This window comes from Schistocerca serialis, chromosome 3 (assembly GCF_023864345.2).
Source record: "Schistocerca serialis cubense isolate TAMUIC-IGC-003099 chromosome 3, iqSchSeri2.2, whole genome shotgun sequence".
Lineage (NCBI taxonomy): Eukaryota > Metazoa > Arthropoda > Insecta > Orthoptera > Acrididae > Schistocerca > Schistocerca serialis.
Genome location: NC_064640.1, coordinates 219,086,534 through 219,113,409, shown reverse-complemented (window position 1 = coordinate 219,113,409; position 26,876 = coordinate 219,086,534). Strand labels below are relative to the sequence as shown.

General features: G+C 43.9%; 1 protein-coding gene across 1 annotated transcript in view; it reads right to left on the bottom strand.

Annotated features, from left to right (window-relative positions):
• The window catches only part of LOC126469951 (SET and MYND domain-containing protein 4-like), a 201,311-nt gene that overhangs the window by 104,916 nt on the left and 69,519 nt on the right, over nucleotides 1-26,876 (bottom strand). Inside the window, exon 4 of the mRNA XM_050097361.1 lies at nucleotides 11,519-11,639. Coding sequence (XP_049953318.1) covers nucleotides 11,519-11,639 — 121 coding nt within the window. The remainder of the gene's footprint in view (nucleotides 1-11,518; nucleotides 11,640-26,876) is intronic.

Genomic DNA, 26,876 nt, shown 5'->3' with positions numbered 1-26,876 from the left:
CCGACATGTACTAAATGGACCGCGGCCGATTTAAGCTACCACCTAGCAAGTGTGGTGTCCGGCGGTGACACCACAACATGAGTACAAGAAAGGTAGCAGGAGTGATCCATGAAACTTCCGTCCGATATCTTTGACATCCTTCTGTTACAGAATCTAATTCTGAGCTCAGGTGAATGATATTTCTCGAACAGATTGACCACTTCCATGCAGCTAGCATGGATTCCGGAAACATCGCTCATGGTTCAAAATGGCTCTGAGCACTATGGGACTTAACATTTGAGGTCATCAGTCCCCTAGAACTTAGAACTACTGAAACCTAACTAACCTAAGGACATCACACACATCTATGCCCGAGGCAGGATTCGAACCTGCGACCGTAGGGGTTGTGCGATTGCTCATGGGAAACTCAACTTGTGCTTTCCTCATTGGGCGCCCTGAAAACCATGGAGCAACACAAGCAAGTGCTTGCAATGTTTCTTCAGTTGAGATTCCCTATGAATTACATTACCTGTGGAATCACAATTCGCACACTGTTTGCCAGACTTGTCAAGAGAAGTTATTTTGTAATTCCTCCACTGAACCTTAAGGGCACAGAGGAGGGGGGGGGGGGGGATACGAAGGAGGAGTATTGGCGCTCTGGGGTCCGGAAGTGATCTTGGAGAGTTTGTTAAGGCCTGCAGAGTACGCTGTGGTACTGAAATACATTGGAGATCGACATGACGTTGAAGAACTGGTTAAAACCCACTGGTGTTGGGGCAAAACAAGTTCAAACAATAAATGAGCGTTTGGCGTCATTGTCCGGGAGGCCCCTTGCGGGTCAGGTCCGGCCGCCTTGGTGCAGGTCTTATTACATTCGACGCCACATTGGGCGACCTGCGCGGCGGATGGGGATGAAATGATGAATTAAATGCACTGAAATTGATGAATGGCTATAAAACCAGTGAAAACGAAGTGACATAAAATGATATCAGAGCAAACAGTTGATATATGTTGAATGCTCACTGTAATAAAAATGTGGTGACAGTTGAAAAATTGAGCCAGACCCTTCACTATCTGACAGTGCCACTTGAAGTGACGCTAATTTTTAATGTCGAAGATGTGTTAGCAGAAAATAGGAATTGCAGGAATAGGACTGTGGCTTACTCTGCCACAAGGAATGTATGTGAAATGATTTAAGTGCACTGAAATGGATCTATGGTGTAAGATCAATGAGGCTGCAGTGAGATCAATTGTGGTAGAAGTGTTCGGAAATTAAAGGCGGAAGCCACAGTGAAACTGGAAATTAGATCCAGGTATGTAGCCGTTAACAGATAACCTGATGGTCAAGGTCATTGCAGCATGCGGAAGTGACACCCCCTTCATTTCAACCTTTAGAGAAAGAGATCTCTTCCTTTCATGTCTATCCATTTTATTTTACCAGCTACTTTAATTTGAAATTTTATTACTTCATTCCACAACTGAATATGCGGGCGCACTACTATAGTATGAAGAAGGTGTTTACTTTACAAGGGTCAATGAAGAATTTTTGTACTCATCTGAAGGCAGCATTTCGCGGTATTGATGGAAGAACCAGCGTATATCCCAGGAAGGCTTTCTTGAGAAAACACACCAAGCTTAAATCTAGGTCAGTTGCCGAGAGCAAAGAAGGGACGTAGGGAAAGAAGGAGGGCTCACATAAAAACAGGGGTTAAAGCCTCCGCTCGCGAAAAGCAGAAAATTCAGGTTCGACTCCCGGTTGGCAACATTTTTTAATTGTGACTACACATTGAAGTTCAGACATGATACAGCACGCCTATCCACCGAAAATGCAGCGCCATTTTATCATAGCATAATAGACGTACCGGTACTTCACAGTTTCTCCACTTTTTATACAGTACAAATAATCAATTTCATATTGGATTATGATATAGTGCTGTGTTGACTATTGACACCAAATCAGATTTTCCCCACAGGAAGACAACGACGCAACATGAGGGGTGGATGGTGAGGGACCATAAGTAACGTAATTGCAGCCTCGTCGAATTTTAGCCGAAAGAAGTGTATCGGTGGTTAGACAATGGTCTCATATTCGGGAAGACGGTGATTAAAATCCCCGATCATCTCTCCTGGTTGGGATAATCCATGATTTCTAGGGATCACCTTTAGGTGAATGTCCGGATGATTCCCTTCAAAAGGCGGGGCTTATTTCTTTTCCCATCTTTCCCTCAATCAGAGCTTGTGGTCCATGTATGATGACATAGTCGGTGGCGGTAAGTTAAACCTTAAATCTTCCTTCTTGAATTGGTGAATCTATATGACATCGAATGTAGCAAAATCCTCATTGAAGAACTGCTCAAATGGAATGGAGCCTGACGCTGTTTAGCTTGCATTTTTATTGATTTATTAGTTTTGGCATCGTCTTCTGATCGGTTTAATGAAGTTGGTGCCGAATTCGTCTCCTGTGATGTTCTTTCAGAGAATAAAATCAAATTTACAAAGAGTTTGGCAGTATGAGCATATGACGCTGCAGACCCTCTGTCCTGGATGCATGCACTGATTCTTATGGGAAGGGTGACATAGAGCCATTGTATCATCTCTTGAGGCAAGCTGGCTATTGATGTCCTGGATACTTACACTGGTGTCCTATTGGTGACAGATCTGGGTATCTCGCTGTACCTCCACATCACGCATATAGTTCATATAGGCAGTTACCATGTGTGTACGAGCGTTGTTCTGTTGAAAAACGGAACTTCGGTACTATCGCATGGGAGGTACACGTGGGATCGCACGATGTCCGTGAAATATCGTTGTGTCATCAGAATTCCCTCAGTAGTCTAATCAACGAAGGAAAATTGGAGGGAGAAACTCATGTAGTCTCAATTTTTTGGTATAGTGATAGGAGGGAATTTCACGAACAACATACTAAAAATCCTGTGAGCGGTTACTTGGGGTAGGGGACGGGGGGCGTTTAAAGGTAACTTTTTAAGTTTCTCTTGAATAACTCGAAAACTGCGGCTTCTAGCGGTAATGTTTCTCTGTAAAAAATTAAGGTACGTTAATTTTCGTACAGAATAATGTCTCATTCATTTTTTCTCTGAGACTAATAGTTCCCGAGTTGCACGGAATGCAAAACTCGCAGTTTAATTCCCCATCTTGTATACTGCACTACTTCACAAAAAGCAACTACGGGGTTTTTCACAAAGTTATTCTGACCCTTTGTAACACTTTCATGCCGATGTGCTCTTTGACCATTTATTATTGTATATATACTTGCTTTTATCTTTATGTAAATTTATATGTACACGATGTATGAATTAATTTGTTCCTTTTGCTGTATAATCAATTATGTATATTATGTAAATATCCGTGAGTAATCGCTGCGGAAATGTTAGGGAAACGTTAGGTTTTTGTCAACGAATAAGTATCGTTGGAGTAGCGGCGTCTCTCGACGCGGGAGGACGTTACGTCAGAGCGCGCGCTACACAGAGAGAGAACTCGGGTGTTAGACTTGGTGAAGTGCGGACGCATGGATGGCGTGCACTGTACTGGAGGAGTGATTGTTTAGCGGCTCGTGGCAAGTGATGAGCGTGGGCGGTGGAAATATTGGCTGCAGCAACATCTAGAACCCGCCACGCCAATATCATTGCCAATAACTCCCGTGCTCGCTAATTATCATGGAAAGGAGCCAGCAGCAGTATCGTCGTCAGAAACTTCGTTACGGCGAGAATGGACTGAAGTAAGATTGCTGCATCACAGCTTATTGTCAACTAGTTTTGTAACGGCGTTACTCAGCTTTGTGGTGTTTTGCGAGTGAATAATTACCATTCAATCAAAACTGTTTACCCGTGATTCTCCTAAAATCATTCACCAAGTAGGTTCCTGTCCTGTCCTATTGTTACAACAATCCGAGTACCGTTTATGAAAAATGAAAATTGCAGTGCCAGTTAATTTTGTTTATGAACTAAATGATTCAGTTAGACTAAAGATTTGAACGTAAAGCATTCAGTAATTTCAGTCTCACTAGCTTTAAATTTGAACTTTAATCTGAGGCGATCTAATTGTTGCTAAACTAATCAAATTAAAATGATTCCTGGCACTATGAACAAAAGCACTTACTAGAATTAATGAGTGAGTGCAAATATCAGTGATTATTGTAATTTGATGTTAGTAAAGTTCTGGTTCACATTTTGACTTGCAGTCGTGCTAAACTATAATAATTACCTTTTGATACAGTAATTATCAATTTCTACTTCCCTGTTCAGAAGTCAACAGAGTTTCTTTTAATTATTTTTAAACCATTTTCCAAAATTCGTATGAAAATAGCAGACGTAATTGTGAGGTAGCGCCATTGTCACTTACAACAATAAGTAACCATTAATCTAAGTGTTATCTTGTATGTTTTCAAAATTTCAGCTCTATTAGTTAATGATATTTCGAGTGCAAACTATTTTCTTTCTCGCTTTATTAAGTAAATGTTTCAATTGTTTTCGCTAACGTGCACGCAGCGCTCTGTTGCCGCGCGTGTTCGAGTAATTCTTGACATTGACTGTTCGGCTCATTAATTCACCTACCGAACAGAAATTTTGCCCAATTGGGCTGGCGACCGTGTTTCTTTTAGCTATAATTATTTCAGTAACTCCTATTATTCTGTTCCGATCCACGTGGTACCTCTTCTCGTTGGCACAGTACCTGAATGATAGCACAAACCTTTCGAACAACCACACTAAATTTTACAGTAATTAAGTTGTCCTAGAAAGCATATTGTTGTAACCTCCCCCTCATTTATCGACTTAATATTGAATCTTCGGGACTATAGCCTTTTCAAAATTTTATTCCAATTGTTTAAGCACATGCTTACACGGTCATGTATTTCTAACATTGTCGATAGAAGGGAAGAGGGACGTTACACCTTCCACAGCTTGCCTTATGAATCCCTGGCGATGCAGCGCGCAGACGTGTCCGGGGGTGTTTATTTTCTACAAAGTGCGTTAACACTATATGTAATACATATGTCAGTCACTAATAATACTAAAACTAGAAATGCATATGGACTATATGGATGTAAATCTCTGCATATTGTTCTACATTTCTATGCTAGAAATTGATTCTTAGTCATCCTGTACGACAACTGCAGTGTTGCCGGCCGCGGTGGTCTCGCGGTTCTAGGCGCGCAGTCTGAAACCGTGCGACTGCTACGGTCGCAGGTTCGAATCCTGCCTCGGGCATGGATGTGTGTGATGTCCTTAGGTTAGTTAGGTTTAAGTAGTTCTAAGTTCTAGGGGACTGATGACCACAGCAGTTTAGTCCCATAGTGCTCAGAGCCATTTGAACCATTTGAACTGCAGTGTTCTTCTGGGAAAGGCAACCTCCGTACTACAGTCACTGCTCGCTTTTCAGTTTATAAACAGACTATTCCTCTCTTGTGTTTTCTGTCTAGTATTCTTTTGTGCGTATTCAAAATAACTTCACTGGGTTCGTGAGTATATAGTGGAGTTGTTTTTCGTTTATTAAACGGGTAATTATTTGCGGTTGTCAAGTAAGCTGTTACGTAAAAAAGCCACTATGGAGATGTCAACTGTCCACCACAATGAAGAGCCTGTCCCGAGTTTAACATACTGGCAATATGTATTCGATAATGTTGATTTCATTATCTCCACTCCCAATGACTGGAATAGTTTTTATGGCTTGAGGGCATCAAATGCATCAACTCAGTCTCAACTCTCGCAACATCTTGAGAAGCCCAGAGTCCTGAATTGGCTCCCTGTGCAACAGAAGAAGATCATCAAGGTGCCATGAAACTTAAGACATTTGAACGTAAGTCAAGCAATGCATTACAGCAGATTACTGTTCTAGATTTGAACATGACCAGTCTTGTTCTATCTGACATATTGCAAGATATACTGCGGATATGTGGTTAGTGCCTCCACTCAGTCCAGCCCACTCTACAAATGCCAGCAGTTCCTGAATAGAAGAGATTTATGCAGTCTATCAGTAACACAATGTTGAGAGAAGTGCAGTAACTTTCTGGTCATTCATTAATTCAGCACCAAATGACTACAACACGGTTACACGCCTTCACAACATGCTGTCACCGACAGACAGTAGCAAGATGCCACATTTACCAGTCCAATCTCTTTTCCATCAGCACTACATAGGTCAGTAACAACAGCAAACTTACAAATTAAGCACTTCTCAGCCATTTATTATAGCAACGTATTGTACATAAAAGCTCAGTTAACAACTGCAAATAAGTGCCCGCTTAACTCCACTACATAAACACGAGCTCATTGCATTGAAGTTATTTTGTCTACTGTTTAAGAGAACTGGACAAGAAATGCTGGAGAGATATAGTCTGTGGTAAGCTGAAAAGCCAGCAGCACTCGTGGCGAGGAAGTCGGCTCTCCCGGGAGAACCCTACAACGACCATACAGGACGACTAAGAATCAGTTTTCCCTCTGGCAGTGTAGAACAGTGCGGAGATATTTACCTAGAATCTGTCTATACAATTTGCTTGCATTAGTATTGTGGTATCAAAGTTCGATACCACACTTGTTGGGGTTTGCAGTTATCGACCGCGGTCCGGATTAGTATCGTTGGACCCGCGAGTCACGACCAGCGCCGCTCCGCGGCTTGTAATAAGTTTCTAGCGAGCTCTCGTCCACTCTTGCTCGGGACGTCAAGTAGTAAAGTAGCATAGCCTTCAGCTGATAGGAAGCAACCTCTAACAAGGCGCTTAGTAACATATGACCTAAGCAAGGCCTCAATAGCTACCTGTTTGTAATTATATGTATGCAGCCAAGAAGAATCCTGTACACCTATTTAAGTACAATATATATTATTTTTAACAACGACTTCTAATTATTTTAGTCGTTGCAGATCCAGACCATGCAGCCAGCACCTTATCGACGTTACTGACAAGCCTGCTGTGATTTATATGTTTCTATTTAGCATTGGCCACCAGTCAACATTGGCGACGACTCGTTCGTCGTCATCATAACAAGTATTATTAGCAACTCATAACTGAATTCAATGTAGTGTTAATACACTTTGAAGAAAATAAACCTCCCCCTCCCCCCCCCCTCCCTCAGGAGTATCTGTGCAATGCGTCGCCAGTGATTCATAACGCGAGCTGCGGAATGGTCGAACAACTTCGTGAAATACCTTTTAGTAGTTTTTTGTGACATAGTGGGTTAGAGAAAGGGGGACCCGCCTGCTCGCTCTTCAGTTTGCAGCCTGCAAAGGAGGGCGTGGATGACCACAATCCGGCAACCTTCCTTCCCTCAGTCATCGATCCTCCACCTCCCCCCACCATTTCCACCTTGTTACACCCCCACGACACAATTTATCCCTAAATACGCTTTTACTGCATTTGTGTATGGTACACATATTTAATACGTATACTTAACTGGCCGGCCGAAGTGGCCGTGCGGTTAAAGGCGCTGCAGTCTGGAACCGCAAGACCGCTACGGTCGCAGGTTCGAATCCTGCCTCGGGCATGGGTGTTTGTGATGTCCTTAGGTTAGTTAGGTTTAACTAGTTCTAAGTTCTAGGGGACTAATGACCTCAGCAGTTGAGTCCCATAGTGCTCAGAGCCATTTGAGCCATATACTTAACTCAATTTATTTAACAATAAACATTAATTTTATGACATTAAAACACTATTTTTAATAATTAGCGATTTCTCCATCCGCTGTAACACGGAAACTGTTAGTCTTAGAGAAAACTGAATATGATCTTCTTTGCAGGAAATTTAATGTGGTTTAATTTTGCATCAAGAAACATTTTTTGCTAGAAACCACGGTTCTCGAGATATTTAAGAAAAACGTAAGGAAATGACATTTAAACGTCTCCCTCTCCCACCACCCCCGCCTCCACGCTGACAATCCACCAGTCGATTTTAATACGTTGTTTATTACACTACCACCTACCACCATAAAAATTTTTTTGACGACAGAAGATTCTTGTCCCATATTCGACCATTTTTGGTGTTCCTTAACCGGGTTACAATCACTACCAGCCATAACCGATGGTTTCCCACACTATGACGTCTGGAGTGACACCGCTGTGGTTCTCCAAAAAATTGGAAGAATGGAATGTCGCTCGTGGTCGCTGCCATACGCCCTGACGATGGTCCTTTGAGGTAATGCATAACCGCGGTTCATCGCTGAACACAACTCGATGCCATTCATTAGCAGCCCATACATCCCAGTCACGCCACCACTCCAATTGCAACCGCTTGTGTTGTGGTATTAATGGCAGCCTCTGCATGGGACAGTAATTCCATAGTCCGGCCGCTTTTAGACTCTGACCAATGGGCGGAATGACACAGAATATTTCAGGGAATCCATTACTTGTTCTCGGATAGCAGGCCTAGATATTACGGGTTACGATGAACTGGGTGCAAAATACGGCGATCCTGCCTTGTGATCACACCTGGTCGACCGGATTCTTGACGACAAGTAGTCCAGCTCTCACGTTCTCATACAAACCAACAACGGGCTGTTGCCACATCCGAATGCCTAAAAATCTGGATATTGCACGAATCGACCAGCCGGCCAAATCGAGACCCGAAACGAGGCACTTTTGCAACTCTGTCAAGTGTCAATAACACTGTCTCACAAGAGTATGCAGCATGTCCTTGTCCTTCACAAAGACTACTCAAAATCTGTCGCTATTCAAAAATGGTTCCAATGGCTCTGAGCACTATGGGACTTAACTTCCAAGGTCATCAGTCCCCTAGAACTTTGAACTACTTAAACCTAACTAACCTAAGGACATCACACACATCTATGCCCGAGGCAGGATTCGAACCTGCGACCGTAGCGGTCGCGCGGTTCCAGACTGTAGCGCCTACAACCGCTCGGCTACCCCGGCAGGCTGTCGCTATTCACGCTACTAAAACATCCTACCAAGCCTGGTAACAACACTAGACACGAACTACATTAATGCACTCTGGTGGCCTTTCTACCTGTGACGAAAAGTTGCAATTTTAATAATGTACATACCAGTCGATTTTGTGTACGTGTACGAGGTTACATTGTCATCGGACCTTGTATTCTGGGTGCTTCACTGTTTTGTCTGGCAGTGTATTACAGTCTTTGTCTTGTCCAACAGTTCTTACCCCCTATAGTTTTCTCAAGTCGTACTGAATTTACACTGAATCGCCAAATAAACTGGTATAAACATACGTAATCAAATACAGATATAAGTAAACGGGCAGAATAGGGCGCTGCGGTCGGCAACGCCTATATAAGACAACAAGTGTCTGGCGCAGTTGTTAGATCGGTTACTGCTGCTGCAATGACAGGTTATCAAGATTCAAGTGAGTCTGAACGTGGTGTTATAGTCAGCGCACGAGCGATGGGACACAGCTTCTCAGAGGTAGCGATGAAGTGGGGATTTTACCGTACGCCCATTTCACGAGCGTACCGTGAACATCAGGAATCCAGCAAAACATCAAATCTCCGACATCGCTGCGGCCGAAAAAAAATCTGCAAGAAAGGGACTAACGACGACTGAAGAGAATCGTTCAATGTGACAGAAGTGCGACCCTTCCACAAATTGCTGCAGATTTCAATGCTGGGCCATCAACAAGTGTCAGCGTGCGAACCATTCAACGAAACATCACCGATATGGGCTTTAGGAGCCGAAGACCCACTCTTGTACCCTTGATGACTGTACGAAACAAAGCTTTACGCCTCGCCTGGGCCCTCAACACCGACATTGGGCTGTTGATGACTGAAAACACGTTGCCTGGACGGACGAGTCTCGTTTCAAATTGTATCGAGTGGGTGGACGTGTACAGGTATGGAGACAACCTCATGAATCCATGGACCCTGCATGTCAGCAGGGGACTGTTCAAGCTGCTGGAGGCTTTGTAGTGGTGTGGGTAGTGTGCAGTTGGAGTGATATGAGATCCCTGATACGTCTAGGTACGATTCCGACAGGTGACCCGTAAGTAAGCATCCTGTCTCATCACCTGCATTCATTCATGTCCATTGTGCATTCCGATGGACTTGGACAATTACAGCAGGACAATGCGACACCCCACACTTTCAGAATTGCTATAGAATGGCTCCAGGGACAGTCTTCTAAGTTTAAACTCTTCCACTGGCCACCAAATTCCTCAGAAATGAACATTATTGAGCATATCTGGGATGACTTGCAATGTGCTGTTCAGAAGAGGTCCCCACAACCCTCCTTTTACTTAAGTCTTTATGGACAGCCCTGCAGGATTCATGGCGTCAGTTCCCTCCAGCGTCACGTCAGACATTAGTCGAGTTCATGCCACGTCATGTTGCAGCACTTCTTCGTGCTTTTGGGGGGAGGGGGGGGGGGTTACACGATATTAAGCTGGTGTACCAGTTTCTTTGACTTCAGTATACAGGGTGTAAATTTTAAGTTGACAAAACAGAATAACTCGAAAAATAAGCTTCACACGAAAAAAATGTGTAGAATCCAAAGTTGATTATTTTCGAGGGGGGACATCTGCTTGTGCTAAAATTAGCCGGTCACCTCAGCCCCCTGGGGGTGGCGCGGAAGGCAATTTTAAAATTTCAAATGGGAACCCCCATTTCTTATTGCAGAAGTAGATTCTACATAAAAAACTACGTACATTTTGTCGACACAAAGTTTTTGATTCCTGGTAGTTGGCGCTGTAATTCAAGAAAATCCATGTTCTAATTTTTGGGTGGAAAATGGTTACGGATAAATAAAAAATACTTAGTTACTTCGTAGATTTTGATTTACTAAAACTAAAACTCTCCTTCTCTCCCCATAGGGTGGGGTTTGAGTGAGGGGATTAGGGTTTTACAAATGTTGATCCAAATATTTGGGAATTAGAGTTTTACTAATGTTGACTCAAATATTTGGGATTTAGAGTTTTACAAATGTTGACCCAAATATTTGGGCTCTGAAACCCCACCCTATGAGGAGAGAGGGAGAGTTTTAGTTTTAGCGAATCAAAATTTACGAAGTAAATAAGTATTATTTATTTATCTGTAACCATTTTCCACGCAAAAATTAGAACATTGATTTTCTTGAATTATAGCGCCAACTACCAAGAATCAAAACAAATGTTTAAGACAATAAAGTGGGGCTTGGGTGGCGGGATAATTTTAGCACCAGCAGACGTCCCCCTCGAAAATAATCAACTTTGGATTCTACACATTTTTTCGTGTGAAGCTTATTTTTCGAGATATTCTGGTTTGTCAACTTAAAATTTACACCCTGTATACTGTCATCGAGTGGTGTGTTCTGCGTGCTTCACATTTTTGGCTGGCAGTGTATTACAATCTTTGTCTTCTCCAACAGTTTTTACCCTCTATAGTTCTCTCAAGTCCTACTGAATTTATTTCTTGATGTTTTCTATATGTTCCGCTACTCGTCCCTTCTGCGGAGGACCACCTCATTTCTTGTCATTGATCGTAATCACTGGGAGGTAGTCGAGCAACCGCAAGAGGCTGCCAGAACCTGTGTGGTGAAGATTTTCGATATTGTCAGTATGTGGACGCGCGGCTTTGGCGACTGCGGAACAAACCTGCTGGGATGTCCTGCGCGGCGACCAGGTGCAGACCACGCTGCGGGTCCCGACGCACCAGCAGAGCCGCCGACATGCAGGGCACCTCCGCGTGGCGCCCACCCAGCAGCTGTGCCTGCATCTGCACACACCACCAAAGCAAAGCTACGTCGCCGGCTCATTGTAGATAAGCACACTGGACAAAACATTAGTCACCTTTGGGACACAACCATGCTTTTAACTTTGAAAATGGTCACATATCGGCGGGGAAGACTCCACACGTTTCTTCAGGTATGCCATATCCAGATGAAACCACTCATTGATGATTAGATACCGTAGAACCGCCAAATTTCTGGGACGTATATTGTTGCGTTTCATCCAATGTTCCTGATGGTCCCAGACATTTTTTGTGGAATTAAGATCGAATGATGTAATGGGCCAGTCGAGATGCGCTGCGGTCCCGAGTTTTCCTCAAATCAGGAACGTATGCATGTAGCCCTATGAACACAAATGGTTTAAATGGCTCTGAGCACTATGGGACTTAACATCTGTGGTCATCAGTCCTCTAGAACGTAGAACTACTTAAACCTAACTAACCTAAGGACATCACACACATCCATACCCGAGGCAGGATTCGAACCTGCGACCGTAGCGGTCAGGCGGTTCCAGACTGCAGCGCCTAGAACCGCACAGCCACACCGGCCGGCCCTATGAACACGGCTGTTATCATCTTGGAAGGCAGCATACTCATCATGAAGATGCTGAAGATAGGGCAACGCTTCGTCACCAAGAAATTTGAAATATTCGAGGACTAACAGGTTTGTTTGCGTGGCCAGCCTCCGCAGCAAGAACAAAATTACTTGCTTTGTAAATAAAACCGCCTTTTCCTGCTGCCACTTAATTTATTTTTCCCAGACATGTTTCGCCTTTTTCTTGCTCTAACACATCAGCAGTGGGATGATTTCCTGTAATCTGGGTTTCCTCTCATCTGGTCTGGAGGTGGTACTACCACTTTATTGCTGACGTATAAGCACTATTTTGAGTTCCCACGTCCTTCACACTGTTCACTATATTTCTCAATCTTTTTTGTGGTGATCATTATTCATTTGCCATTCGATATAACTATTCCTTCAGACAGTGTGCTTTTAACAACGTAAATATTGTAAGGTCGTTACGTGTTTCAATATTTATGTTGTTAAAAGCACATTGTCCGAAGAAATAGTTATATCGAGTGGCAGAAGAATAATAGTACACCATAAAAAAAGGAGAAACCTGGTGAACAGTGTGAAAGGGGTCGGAACTCAAAATTGTGCTTCTATGTCGGTAATAAAGTGGTAGTGCGACCTCCAGACCAGATGAGAGGAAACGCAGATCACAGAAAATAATCCCACTGATGATGCCTTAGAGCAAGAAAAAGGCTAAAAGCGTCTGGGAAAAGTAAATTAAGTGGCAGCAAGAAAAGGCGGTTTTATTTGTATATACGAGGCCTGTTTGTTTACTAAGGTCCGATCGGTCGCGAAATGGAAACCACAATGAAAAGCCGACGAAGCTTTGCACAGATATGTTGGGAAGTATGCCTGTTGATCGCGTCACGTCGCTTTTTTCGGTTCTGAGCGCACAGCGAACACACAATGATGCCTAGAAAATCGTGTGTTCCGCCAAGTATGAGTGCCTGCTGAGAGATTTCGCCAGATTTCATACAGCCCACATAAAGTAACTGTCATTCGTTTCCTTCTTCATGACAATTCTCAGTGTCACACTGCAGGCATAATGAAGATGCTACTATAGCATTTTCGAGGGGAAGTGTTCGATCATGTACCATACAGCCCGGACTTGGCTCCATCTGAGTTTCATCTCTGCTCGCATGAACCGCTGGCTATGAAGGCGACAGTTAGGTACAGACAACGAGCTGCAGACCAGTGTAGAGAACTGGCAGAAAGCACAGGCGGCTGCCTTATTTGACGAAGGTATTGGAAAGTTAGTACAACGCTACGACAAATACGTAAGTTGGAGCGGCGACTATGAAGAGAAGTTGCTGGAAGTACGAGGGCTATTCGGAAAGCGAGGAACGATCAGTCCCGAAATGGAAACCGCTGTGAAAATCCGACGAGGCTTTTCACAGACGTTTTGGGCAGTGTCTCTAGTATGCCCGTCGATCGCATCAGGACGCTCCTTTCAGTTGTGAGGGCACTGTGAGCGAGTAAAGGTGCCTAGAACAACGATGTCTCCCGCCAAGTAGGAGGGCCCGCTGAGGGGCTTCGCCTTAATGGATGCAGCCCACCTAACACAACTGCCACGCACTTCCATCTTCATGGCAATTCTCAGCCGCTCTCTGCAGGGGCAGTGGAGACGCTTCTGCAGCTTTTTCGATGGGAAGTGTTCGATCTCCCACAACACAGCCCTAATTGGCTCGTCCTGAGTGTCATCTCTGTTCACATGAAACGCTGGATACGAAGACGACACTCGGGCACAGGCTACGCACTATAGGCCAGCGTACAGAATTATCGGAAAGCACAGGCGGCTGCCTTCTATGACGACGGTGTTGGCCATTTTGGTGTAACTCTCCGACAAATGTCTAAGTCGGAGCGGCGACTATATAGAGAATTACCTGGAAGGTGTAGCTAAATGTGCAAAGAAAACAGTTTTGATTTTCACTGTGGTTTCCGTTTCGCGAGCAATCGTTCCTTAGTTTCCGAACAACCCTCGTCTAACTAACTGTTGCAAATAAACCATTTTTGATTTTCACTGTGTTTTCCATTTCGCGACCGATCGGGCCACGAATAGCCCTCGTACACCCCTGTTCAAGAGCACGGTAACCTGACTGAGTGGGCTAAAGTCATGGTACGATAACACCCAAAAAACATCACATAATCACGTCCAGCCTGAACGACACACTCCACACACTACGAGGATGAACACCTCACAGGGCCGTCGGAGCTCTCGACATCTCGCGTCGTTTGAAAAGGCAAAATCGCTACTCAATCGACCACACTACACGTCTCCGGTCAGATACTGTCGAGTCTTTGTGTGCTTGCCCCAGCTTCATGCGCTGCTATGAGGAACCTGGGTTCACTGACAGCAGCAGGTACCCTCGCGTTTGAAACCGACTGTCATTCACACAATGTGCCTCTCGTCTCCGGTCTCTGGCGGCTAGGGTGTTAGATGACCACTGTCATTGCTCCGAGTTACGTGGCTGTGATTGGTATACTTATCTTTCTAGACACGGCGAACAGTCAGTGTTGATACACCGATAAATCGAGCAAATTTGTTGACGGCGTGGTCATGGGAACATCCCAATACGATAGCCCTTTTCCGCCATTATGCCACGTCTCCAGGTCGATCGATCGTATTCCGATGATTTCATACAACTGCCATGACTTGCTTCAGCGGTGGAGGGTCACATGGACTTCTGCTACCACATCTACGCCATCTATAGCGCATAAAAGTAACAAGTGTGTTCTTTTAAGGAGATGACCAGTATTTTGTACGGTGACCTGACGTCTGAAATCGAGACGGCCGTGCCTACGATCTGCACGTTGCAATTAGGGTTGCTACCTTTTTTTGGAGCAAAGAAAGTACATTGGTTGTTCAAGGTAGGGGAAAAAGTAATTTTATTAAAAAAAAAAGTCCTCCCGCACAGGCCATGAAAGCCCAAAGGTACTGACCGGCCGCCGTGTCATCCTCGGCCCAGAGGCGTCACTGGATGCGGATATGGAGGGGCATGTGGCCAGCACACCGCTCTCCCGGCCGTATGTCAGTTTCCGAGACCGGAGCCGTTACTTCTCAATCAAGTAGCTCCTCAGTTTGCCTCACAAGGGCTGAGCGCACACTGCTTGCCAACAGTGCTCAGCAGACCGGATGGTCAGCCATCCAAGCGCTAGCCCAACCCGACAGCGCTTCACTTCGGTGATCTGAAGGGAACCGGTGTTACCACTGCGGCAAAACCGTTGGCAATTTTATCAAAGTATTATTTATTTTGCTTTTAGCAGTATTCAACAAATATTTGTCACTGCTAAACAGCTTTACAGCATCTTTACAGTCTATCCTTAAGATATATAAATAATTCATTTTCCATAAAATTCAAAGATGCTTTGTTTCTTTCGTCGCACAGCTTCATATTTATCACAGAAAGAAACACACTCTGTGAATGCTGAAGTGACAGGAATCGACAACAGAAATGAAATTAATTTGTGCAAATATGTAAAACCACCATTTGTCTTAATAAATATTTGTGCAGTGGTTAAATCTTCAAAAGTATATACTTAATATTAAAACTTGTTTGGTAATATGATTTCCCCATAAAGATAATCTACATTTGAAATGGAATTTTTGCAGCTTTAAATTTTGAACTACCGGTATGTTGGCAAACTGGACAAATTCAGGACTGCTTTTTAAATTTATGAACACTATCCAATCCCAAAGAAAGCAGGTGTTGACAGATATGAAAATTACCGAACTATCAGTTTAATAAGTCATAGCTGCAAAATACTAACGCGAATTCTTTACAGACGAATGGAAAAACTGGTAGAAGCCGACCTCGGGGAAGATCAGTTTGGATTCCGCAGAAATGTTGGAACACGTGAGGCAATACTAACCTTACGACTTATCTTAGAAGAAAGATTAAGAAAAGGCAAACCTACGTTTCTAGGATTTGTAGACTTAGAGAAAGATTTTGACAATGTTAACTGGAATACTCTCTTTCAAGTTCTGAAGGTGTCAGGGGTAAAATACAGGGAGCGAAAGGCTATTTACAATTTGTACAGAAACCAGATGGCAGTTATAAGAGTCGAGGGGCATGAAAGGGAAGCAGTGGTTGGGAAAGGAGTGAGACAGGGTTGTAGCCTCTCCCCGATGTTATTCAATCTGCATATTGAGCAAGCAGTAAAGGAAACAAAAGAAAAATTCGGAGTAGGTATTGAAATTCATGGAGAATAAGTAAAAACTTTGAGGTTCGCTGATGACATTGTAATTCTGTCAGAGACAGCAAAGGACTTGGAAGAGCAGTTGAACGGAATGGACAGTGTCTTGAAAGGAGGGTATAAGATGAACATCAACAAAAGCAAAACGAGGATAATGGAATGTAGTCAAATTAAGTCGGGTGATGCTGAGGGAATTAGATTAGGAAATGAGACACTTAAAGTAGTAAAGGAGTTTTGCTATTTAGGGAGTAAGACAACCGATGATGGTCGAAGTAGAGAGGATATAAAATGTAGACTGGCAATGGCAAGGAATGCGTTTCTCAAGAAGAGAAATTTGTTAACATCGAGTATAGATTTAAGTGTCAGGAAGTCGTTTCTGAAAGTATTTGTATGGAGTGTAGCCATGTATGGAGGTGAAACATGGACGATAACTAGTTTGGACAAGAAGAGAATAGAAGCTTTCGAAATGTGGTGCTACAGAAGAATGCTGAAGATAAGGTGGGTAGATCACGTAACTAATGAGGTATTGAATAGGATTGGGGAGAAGAGAAGTTTGTGGCACAACTTGACTAGAAGAAGGGATCGGTTGGTAGGACATGTTTTGAGGCATCAAGGGATCACAAATTTAGCATTGGAGGGCACCGTTGAGGGTAAAAATCGTAGAGGGAGACCAAGAGATGAATACACTAAGCAGATTCAGAAGGATGTAGGTTGCAGTAGGTACTGGGAGATGAAGAAGCTTGCACAGGATAGAGTAGGATGGAGAGCTGCATCAAACCAGTCTCAGGACTGAAGACCACAACAACAACATCGACATTTGAGGATAGGTTGTTTTAAAAAAAAGGCACAGACTTATGTAATCGTGAGACGAGCCATTGCAAATGTGGAATGCTGGTACATTAGTAAACGGTGTAACCCTCAGAATATTGAATGCAAACGTGCGTGCATTGTGCGTGCTGCTTTTAGATGATGCTGGAGTTGTCGTCCAATGATGTCCCACATGTGCTCGACTGGAGACAGACCTGGTAATCGACCAGGCCAAGGCAACATGTCGACACTCTGTAGAGCGTGTTGGATTACATCAGAGGTGTGTGGCCGAGCGTTAACCAGTTGGAAAACAGGAATGCTATTCATGAATGGCAGCACAACAGGTCGAATCACCAGACTGACGTACAAATTTTCAGTCAGGTTGCGTGGGACAACTACGAGACTGCTCCTGCTGTCATACGAAATCGCTCCCCATGCCATAATTCTAGTTGTAGGTCCAGTGTGCCTAACACGCAGACAGGTTTGTAGCGTCGCAGCTATTACGCGACTGCAGATTTTTTGCAATAAGTTTTGTTACGTTATGGCAAACTGTGTTGGAAGCCTGCAGTATAGTAGCATTCGGCGGCGGCCGACTTGTGGTCCGCCGTATGCCTCACAGCCACACGTGTCGCTACAACGGAGGGTGAGAATGCTCACTGTGGCGTATACTAAAATCATTTATTCACCTCACCTAAGAAACTAAATAACTATGTTAAAAATTGTATGTTTTATTCTAAATTTGGAACCTACATGACCTTTTGTTATTCGGACGAACTTCGTGTCAAAATTTTATACCGCTACCTATAATAGTTTCCGAAATATAAAAAACCCATTCAAAAAGTACTTAACCGACACTTAAGAAAGTAAATCCAGATAGGAACAATAACAGTTTATATTTCTTTTGTTTTTTGAAACAGTAATAGCACTCTCAGTGTGCCGGTTTATTTCATAAAGATTTTCAATTCTAAACTTTCGATAATCTTTCTTTCATAATAAAAATAACAGTTTAAAAGTTAATATTTATATTTTGTGTTAGGGTGAGAGTAAATGAGATTGAAAAAATGGTTGAAATGGCTCTGAGCACTATGGGACTTAACATCTATGGTCATCAGTCCCCTAGAACTTAGAACTACTTAAACCTAACTAACCTAAGGACATCACACACATCCATGCCCGAGGCAGGATTCGAACCTGCGACCGTAGCAGTCGCGCGCCTCCGGACTGAGCGCCTAGAACCGCTAGACCACCGCGGCCGGCAAATGAGACTGAATATGAGTGTGTGTGTGTGTGTGTGTGTGTGTGTGTGTGTGGGTGTGGGACATACGTCAAATTTCAATCCTGTATCGTATTACGCCTTACGTAACTAGCAAGTGCTACACCACCAGGGTGTCATGAAAACTGTAAATCCCCCTAACTAGCGGATGACGTATGTCTACGAGTCTTTGATTTTGTAATAAGGCAGCCAGAAAGGTAATAAGAGGATAATCAGTTCTAAAGTATATTTCAAGCATAGTTTTCTCTTTTTTTTCGTTTTGTTTGGTTTGGTAGAACATTTTGTTAATATTTGCAGCATGAAATGACGTAAATGCATCTGCGAATGTTGATTGGAGTAAAACAGTTTAAGCGCGAATATGATCTTGAAAGATTGATCTGATTGGCTGCTCGTTCCGATCAACCAATCAGAGTAAAGTTTCTCCTGAGCTCTATCAAGTAGCACATGCCCTGTGAGCAGCGGCATTCAGAGAGACTAACTGCCGGACGAGAAGGTCATGTTAGATGTGTGCGAAAAAGTTGTTTGTAAAATGAAGAAGTGACTGTTATTTCGCTTTCGGTTTATGTCGCCGTGCAAGCAGAGGTATTTACAGACAGTTCGATGAAGTTTGGGAGATTTTGGAGTGTTTGTTGTAGAGAAAACTGCATGTGAAACTATCGGCCTTTGTGAAGAATTCTGTGTGGCGTGTTCAATATGCATTTACAGAACATTTTTTGGCGAGCATCTTTCTTTGAAGAATACACTGAAAAGGAACGCGAGTGAAACTCATTTCGTAGCAGAGTATTGACTGAATTAATCTCGTAATATTTCGGGTTGGACTTAGCAGGTTGTCTTGGGTGTGATATAAGCTGCATCAACTAGCAATAGATGTGCTATCGACATAAATGTGGGCTTGTTGAGACCAAAACTAAAAGATAATAAAAAACATGAGTATCGGGAAGTGGAGATTTTCAATGAAGGAAGGAAGCATCCACTTTTGCCCGTTATTACTAGAGACTGACAGATTTACTTTGTTACGTGAGTTACACGGACTATGCAATCGTAAGAATGGACGATGGTTTTCTTCAACGCTGCTTTTAACGTCGTCTACATAGTACCTACGAATGCAGAGCAACGGATGGTGAATGGACGCTGTACTGAGGTAGGTGTACAATAATTCGCATCTTGCTTCACTCAGTTCTACCGTAGCGACATTTTTAGCCACGCCGCAGGTTGGTTGCAGGCCCTCTGCTGGTGTCTTTCTAATTAATACACACCCATCACTGGTACCGAGACAGAATCAGCTTTCATCGGAAAACACTGCAGACCTCAACCCTACGCTCCAATGAGCTCTCGCTTGACGCCACTGAAGTCGCAAATGGCGGTGGTTTGGAGTCAGTAGAATGCACGCTACAGGACGTCTGGCACGGACCTGTTCTTGAAGTAACCGATTCGTAACTGTTCATTGTGTCACAGTGATGCCAACTGCTACCCAAATTGCAGCTGCAGATGCAGTACAATGCGCCAAAGCCATACGCCGAAAACGATGCTCTTCCCTCTCGGTAGTGCTACGAGACCACCCGGTGCCCGGTCTTCTGCGACCGTAAATTCTCGTGATTCTTGCGACCGTACATTTTCGTGACCACCGCTGCCAGCAATCATGCACAGTGGCTACATTCTTGCCAAGTTTTTCTGCAGTGTCGCAGGACCATCCAACTTCTCTTAGCCCTATTACACGACCTCCTTCAGACTGAGTGAGGTTTTGATAATGGTGTCTTGGTCGCCTTACAGGCATTCTTGACTAATATTAACTACCACGTCTAATCTGAAAGGTTACTAACGCTCACGACTGTTGCAGCGTGCATTTAATACAAACCTGATTCGCAACCTCATAGTGGTGCTACTAGTGCCCCTGTTACACGACTGGAGCAAAATCTGATCAGATATCATCTCTCAGATGTAGAACCACGCCTACCAACTTTCGTTTATGTTGTGTCTAGACAAGACAGCCTAGACACAATGAGAGGAAGCCGAAAGGCACGCGCTTAAACTCACGCAGGCTGGCGTGAGGTCTGAAACAGGATACGTAATGAATGCTATAAAGAAAAGTACGTAGCTTCTGGAATACTTAACTTTAATCCACATTTGTAGAACATCGCTCTTGATGATACATTAATAGAATCTCAATATCAATTGAATACGGCGCCTTGCTAGGTCGTAGCAAATGTAGCTGAAGGCTATGCTAACTATCGTCTCGGCAAATGAGAGCGTATTTGTCAGTGAACCATTGCTATGAACGTCGGCTGTACAACTGGGGCGAGTGCTAGTAAGACTCTCTAGACCTGCCGTGTGGTGGCGCTCGGTCTGCTATCACTGACAGTGGCGACACGCGGGTCCGGCGTATACTAATGGACCGCGGCCGATTTAAAGGCTACCACCTAGCAAGTGTGGTGTCTGGCGGTGACACCACAGTTTATGTCACACAACTCTTTCTTGGTGTTGCAATTTTTTTCCGTCATTGTATTTTCAGGTACTTTATTGTTCTCATAAATTACAGAGGACAGTTACCCGAAATAACGTACAGTACTACAGGTGGAAACCCTAGTCGCAATAGGCGTGAAACAGCATCGATTAAGTTGACTTCATTTAGAATTATAACGACCTGCACTCTTTTCGTTCAAAGAGAGTCTTTTTTCAGAAAAGAGAGTCTGTCTTCCTTCAAGCTCAGTTGTTGGAAGAATTATTCATCTGAATTCTAATTCCAGTTTTCGTTGTATCTTGAAAATCCATAGTTTCACTTTAGTAAAAATAAATTGTTTTGTTCCCAGCAGTAATAGATTACTTTCTAATATTAACTTACGATATATAAAATTTACACACATCAAAAAAAAAAAAAAAAAAAAAAAATTGCATCAACGCGGTACAGGAATTTGGTTCAAGTGGTTCAAGTGGCTCTGAGCACTATGGGACTCAACATCTTAGGTCATAAGTCCCCTAGAACGTAGAACTACTTAAACCTAACTAACCTAAGGACATCACACACACCCATGCCCGAGGCAGGATTCGAACCTGCGACCGTAGCAGTCCCGCAGTTCCGGACTGCAGCGCCAGAACCGCTAGACCACCGCGGCCGGCCCCAGGAATTTGGTATAAAGGTCAACATAAACATATTTTCCGCCATTTTTATTGCTCATGAAAACCATACATTGCATGTTATACCACCATGCAGCGAGACCTTCAGAGGTGGTGGTCCAGATTCAGTCTAAGGCGCTGCAGTCATGGACTGTGCGGCTGATCCCGGCGGAGGTTCGAGTCATCCCTCGGGCATGGGTGTGTGTGTTTGTCCTTAGGATAATTTAGGTGTGTAAGCTTAGGGACTGATGACCTCTTAGCAGTTAAGTCCCGTAAGATTTCACACACATTTGATTTTGGTCCAGATTTCTGTACACACCTGTACCTCTAATACCCAGTAGCACGTCCTATTGCATTGATGCATGCCTGTATTCGTCGTGGTATACTATCCACAAGTTCATCAAGGCACTATTGGTCCCGATTGTCCCACTCCTCAACCGCGATTCGGCGTAGATCCCTCAGAGTGTTTGCTGGGCCACGTCATCCATGAACAGCCCTTTTCAAATGGTTCAAATGGCTCTGAGAACTATGGGACTTAACTGCTGAGGTCATCAGTCCCCTAGAACTTAGAACTACTTAAACCTAACTAACCTAAGGACATCACACACATCCATGCCCGAGGCAGGATTCGAACTTGCGACCATAGCGGTAACGCAGTTCCAGAGTGTAGCGCCTAGAACCGCTGGGCCACTCCGTCCGGCCAGCCCTTTTCAATCTATCCCAGATATGTTCGATAGGGTTCGTGTCTGGAGAACATGCTGGCCACTCTAGCCAAGCGATGTAGTTATCCTGAAGGAAGTGATTCACAAGGTGTGCACGATGGGGGAGCGAATTGTCGTCCATGAAGACGAATGCCTCGCCAATATGCTGCCGATATGGTTGCATTATCGGTCGGAGGATGGCATTCACGTACCGTACAGCCGTTACAGTGCCTTCCGTGACCACCAGCGTATGTCGGCCCAACATAATGCTACCCCAAAACAGCAGGGAATCTCCACCTTGCTGCACTCTTTGGACAGTGTCTAAGGCGTTCTGCCTGACCGGGTTGCCTCCAAACGCGTGTCCGACGATTGTCTGGTTGAAGGCATATGCGACACTCATCGGTGGAGAGAACGTGATGCCAATCCTGAGCGGTCCATTCGGCATGTTTTTGGGCCCATCTGTACTGTGCTGCATGGTATTGTGGTTGCAAAGATGGACCTCGCCATGGACGTCGAGAGTAAAGTCGCGCGTCATGCAGCCTATTGTGCACATTTTGAGTCGTAACACGACGTCCCGTAGCTGCACGGAAAGCATTTATTCAACATGGTGGTGTTGCTATCAGGGTTCCTCCGAGCCATAATCCACAGGTGGCGGTCATCCACTGCAGTAGTAGCCTTTGGGCGGCCTGAGTGAGGCATGTTATCGACAGTTCCTGTTTCTCTGTATCTCCTCCATGTCCGAACAACGTCGTTTTGGTTCACTCCGAGGCACCTGGACACTTCCCTTTTTGAGAGTCATTCCTGGCACAAACTAACAATGCGGACGCGATCGAACTGCGGTATTGGAAGTCTAGGCATGGTTGAACTACAGACAACACGACCCGTGTACCTCTTTCCTGGTGGAATGACTGGAACTGATCGGCTGTCGGACCCCTCCGTCTAATAGGCGCCGCTCACGCATGGTTGTTACATCTTTGGGCGGTTTAGTGACATCTCTGAACAGTCAAAGGGTCTGTGTCTGTGATAAAATATCCACAGTCAACGTCTATCTTCAGGAGTTCTGGGAACTGGGGTGATGCAAAACTTTCTTTGCTGTGTGTATTTGAACTGGAAATCTCTAATTAAAATTTTACAACTATTATGCCTCATTACAGCATCCAGACGTAACTAGTAAGTGTTATGTGTTGTGTATAAAGAGTCCTTGTTGAGGTCGATTTTGCCGTGTAATTGATTATCCGCATAGATGTTAGTGTGATTTTATTCCAGCTTTTCTCTATATTCTTTTCATAATTGTTGTGAATCCTGAGAGGTGCGATGTAATAGGGGTCGTAATGGCTCTGAGCACTATGGGACCTAACATCTGAGGTCATCAGTCCCCTAGAACTTAGAACTACTTAAACCTAACTAACCTAAGGACATAACACACATCCATGCCCAAGGCAGGATTCGAACCTGTGACCGTAGCGGTCGCGCGGTTCCAGACTGAAGCGCCACAGCGGTCGGCATAGGGGTCGTAATCAATGTTGGCACTGCATGATATTTATGTTATGTCAAAGTCTGACTTCGTTAGAGAACTGTCGGAGGATTTTTGCGATTTCTTGTTTATGTAAATTGATTCGGTAAAATTTCTTAGATTCGATTTGGTAATCGTTTGTTGGACGTCTGATACGCAAAATTCGTAAGAGTACTGGCCTTCTTACAAGACTGTCAATAACTAGTTTTCATGCTACTGACGTGCAGATTAAAAATTATGGAGTTAGTTGATTAAAAATTATAGCGCGAATTGTGATGCTGACGATAGTCGTATGCAAGTTACGACGTTAGAGTACATCATTTCCATTAATAATATAGACGGTCACGCTATAGAACATTTGACTTTTTTTCTAACAATTCCATCTATGTTTTTAGCTGCCACAGAAACTGGAAAGTAAATTGCAAGAACGTCGACGCAGATGAATTTCCTGTAGCCAGAAGTGATAATATGATTAATTGCTGGTTGCTTGGTTTCGTATACACATTACATTTTTATTTGGGTCGCATTATGCTTCAGTGGCGTCCATAATCATATGATCAGCGATCATAATATTGTATCAGGGGCTATTAATACGTGCTCAACTATACTCACGACCGTAAGATAACCGAGCTTCGCGGTCAACAAAATAACAGTGTTTAGTGGCGCCTCAGTCTGGTTATAACTCTGGTGGAATAACGCGAACACAGATGACATAAAAGTCATGCCTGTAGGAAACTCTGCTGCAACGAAAAATGTAAAACGGAGAAAAATCAAGGTTTAAAGTTACGTCGCTACGAACGCACTAGATAGGGAGCACCAGCTCGAGTAGCTCAAAGGAACCATTCCGTCATTCGTCGTAATTGATTTACGAAAACTACGGAAAACCTAATTATCGATTGCCGAAAGAGAATCTGAACCCCGATCAGTCCGAATCCCAGTCCTGTGCTTTGATCACGCCAACCGCCTCGTTCTGTTATGTATGTGTGAGCAGAGAGCTTGTGCATTGTAGTTCTGACTGCATGACATGTGCGTTTGGCACACACTATTGGAATCGTTGGGAAGCAGGATGGCATAGCATGGGTGACAGTTTGCGTGCTCGGACAGTTGAGAGGCTGGTGGCTAGCCACAGTCGTCGAGATGTATGCCAGGCGTTCAATGTCGCCTGTGGCGTCACTTTACGACCGTGGAAAAAAAAGCATCGAGAAAGAAGGCATAAAACGCAGTGCGAGTAACGTCGACCGTGTGCTACATCCCAACACTAGGATTGTTATCTTGTCGTAAATATCTGTAGACGTCCAACCACACAGCACTCGCGCTGGCTAGAAACCTCGTGGCAGCGTCTGGGTTGCTCATCTTGCATTATACATCAGTAAGCCTTGCGCCTCGTCAGCGTCTGCCTGTATTTGCTTCACACGCAAGAAGAGGCATGCATGTAGGTGGCAACCCTCTACCTCAGCACGTGCGCATGCGTGATTCCATTCACACCTGTATAGAACCGCTCACCCCTGAAGGTCGTCCGCTGTCAGAGACGTTTCATGTCGAGTTTTCTTGCGCGTCGGTAGCCACTTGTCTGTCTCAGAGAATCTGTAGTCACTTCTCCATCTACTGGGGTTGCCTGTCTTTGGAGGACGACTATGATTTCATGTCTCAAGAAGTCACCTGAACTTTGACATTAGCTTTACGCTTGGCAGTAGAATGCTTTAACGTGGCCGTATGGTCAGCGGCTTCCGCCTTGTGCCATGAGGATGTGCTGATGTGTTTAGTACAGACGCTTTGTCTCGTGATAATGAAATAGGCACGTAGAAGCAACTATATTCTGGATTATAGTGAGACAGTTGCTGGCTGCTTCCTTGTATAATTGTACGTTAAGTGTCTTTTCAGTTTGTGAAATAGTAGATTTCTTTCCGTGAGATAGTGCGAGATCACAACTTTGTTAGAACAATTTTTATTCACTGATCCCATCATTCAGGTTGTTTATATCGTTGCCCTTCCATTCATCACGTAATATTTTGGTCTTTAATATAAATATATGATGGTTTTCTTTGTCTTTTGTATGTGCATCGTCGTATAAAAACATGTGATACGCTGAATGAGATTTGTATATAAAAAACGATATATTGTATTCAGTTTCTGAACAGTATATTAAGTGTTCATATAATCTGGGATTTCTGTGAACTTATTTCTCTCTCCTCTGAGGTTTTATTCTTATATCTAAAGTTTCGGACATAATACGATCCCCGTAACTAATTTTAAAGCCGAGACGGAATAAACTGTCTTCAACAGAGATGAGATTTTTATTTAACTGAAACTTTCAGCTATCCAGGTAAGTTCGGGTGAACTTCCAGGCAGGTGCTTGTAGGGACAGAGACTTCTGCTATCATACTATCTCAGACCTTTTCCATTTACTACGCATTGTAGGACACAAACTGCAAACACATTTGCATCGCACGAATTACATCTACGAAGGAGTACTGAAGAGTAACGGACACGAATATTTTATATGGGAACTCTTAATGCTTTTTAAATATAACAAATGTTATTATCATTACAGTTTTATTCTTCATTTTTACATATATATTTCTCAACATAGTCACCCTTACGACAAACACATTTCTCCCTACGAGAGACCAGTTTTTTGAGACAGTTACTACTGAATGTGGCATTGTCACGTTGAAGGGGAGGGTATTCCATGTGTGGATGAACTCTTCGAATTCGAAACTCGATTGCAGGACGCTATTTCTCACATACCGCCGTAGTTACGTCACACACCGTCATGTTACACGCTACAATTCGGAGCCCTCTAGCGAGAGATGGTTGCAGCTCACATAAGCCGGCCGTTGTGGCCGAGCGGTTCTAGGCGCTTCAGTCCGGAACCGCGTGATTGCTACGGTCGCAGGTTCGAATCCTGCCTCGGGCATGGCTGTGTGTGATGTCCTTAGGTTAGTTAGGTTTAAGTAGTTCTAATTTCTTGGGGACTGATGACCTCAGATGCTCCCATAGTGCTCAGAGCCATTTTAACCATTTCCGCTTGCGTAAGCGAAGTGGGAAAGTCGAC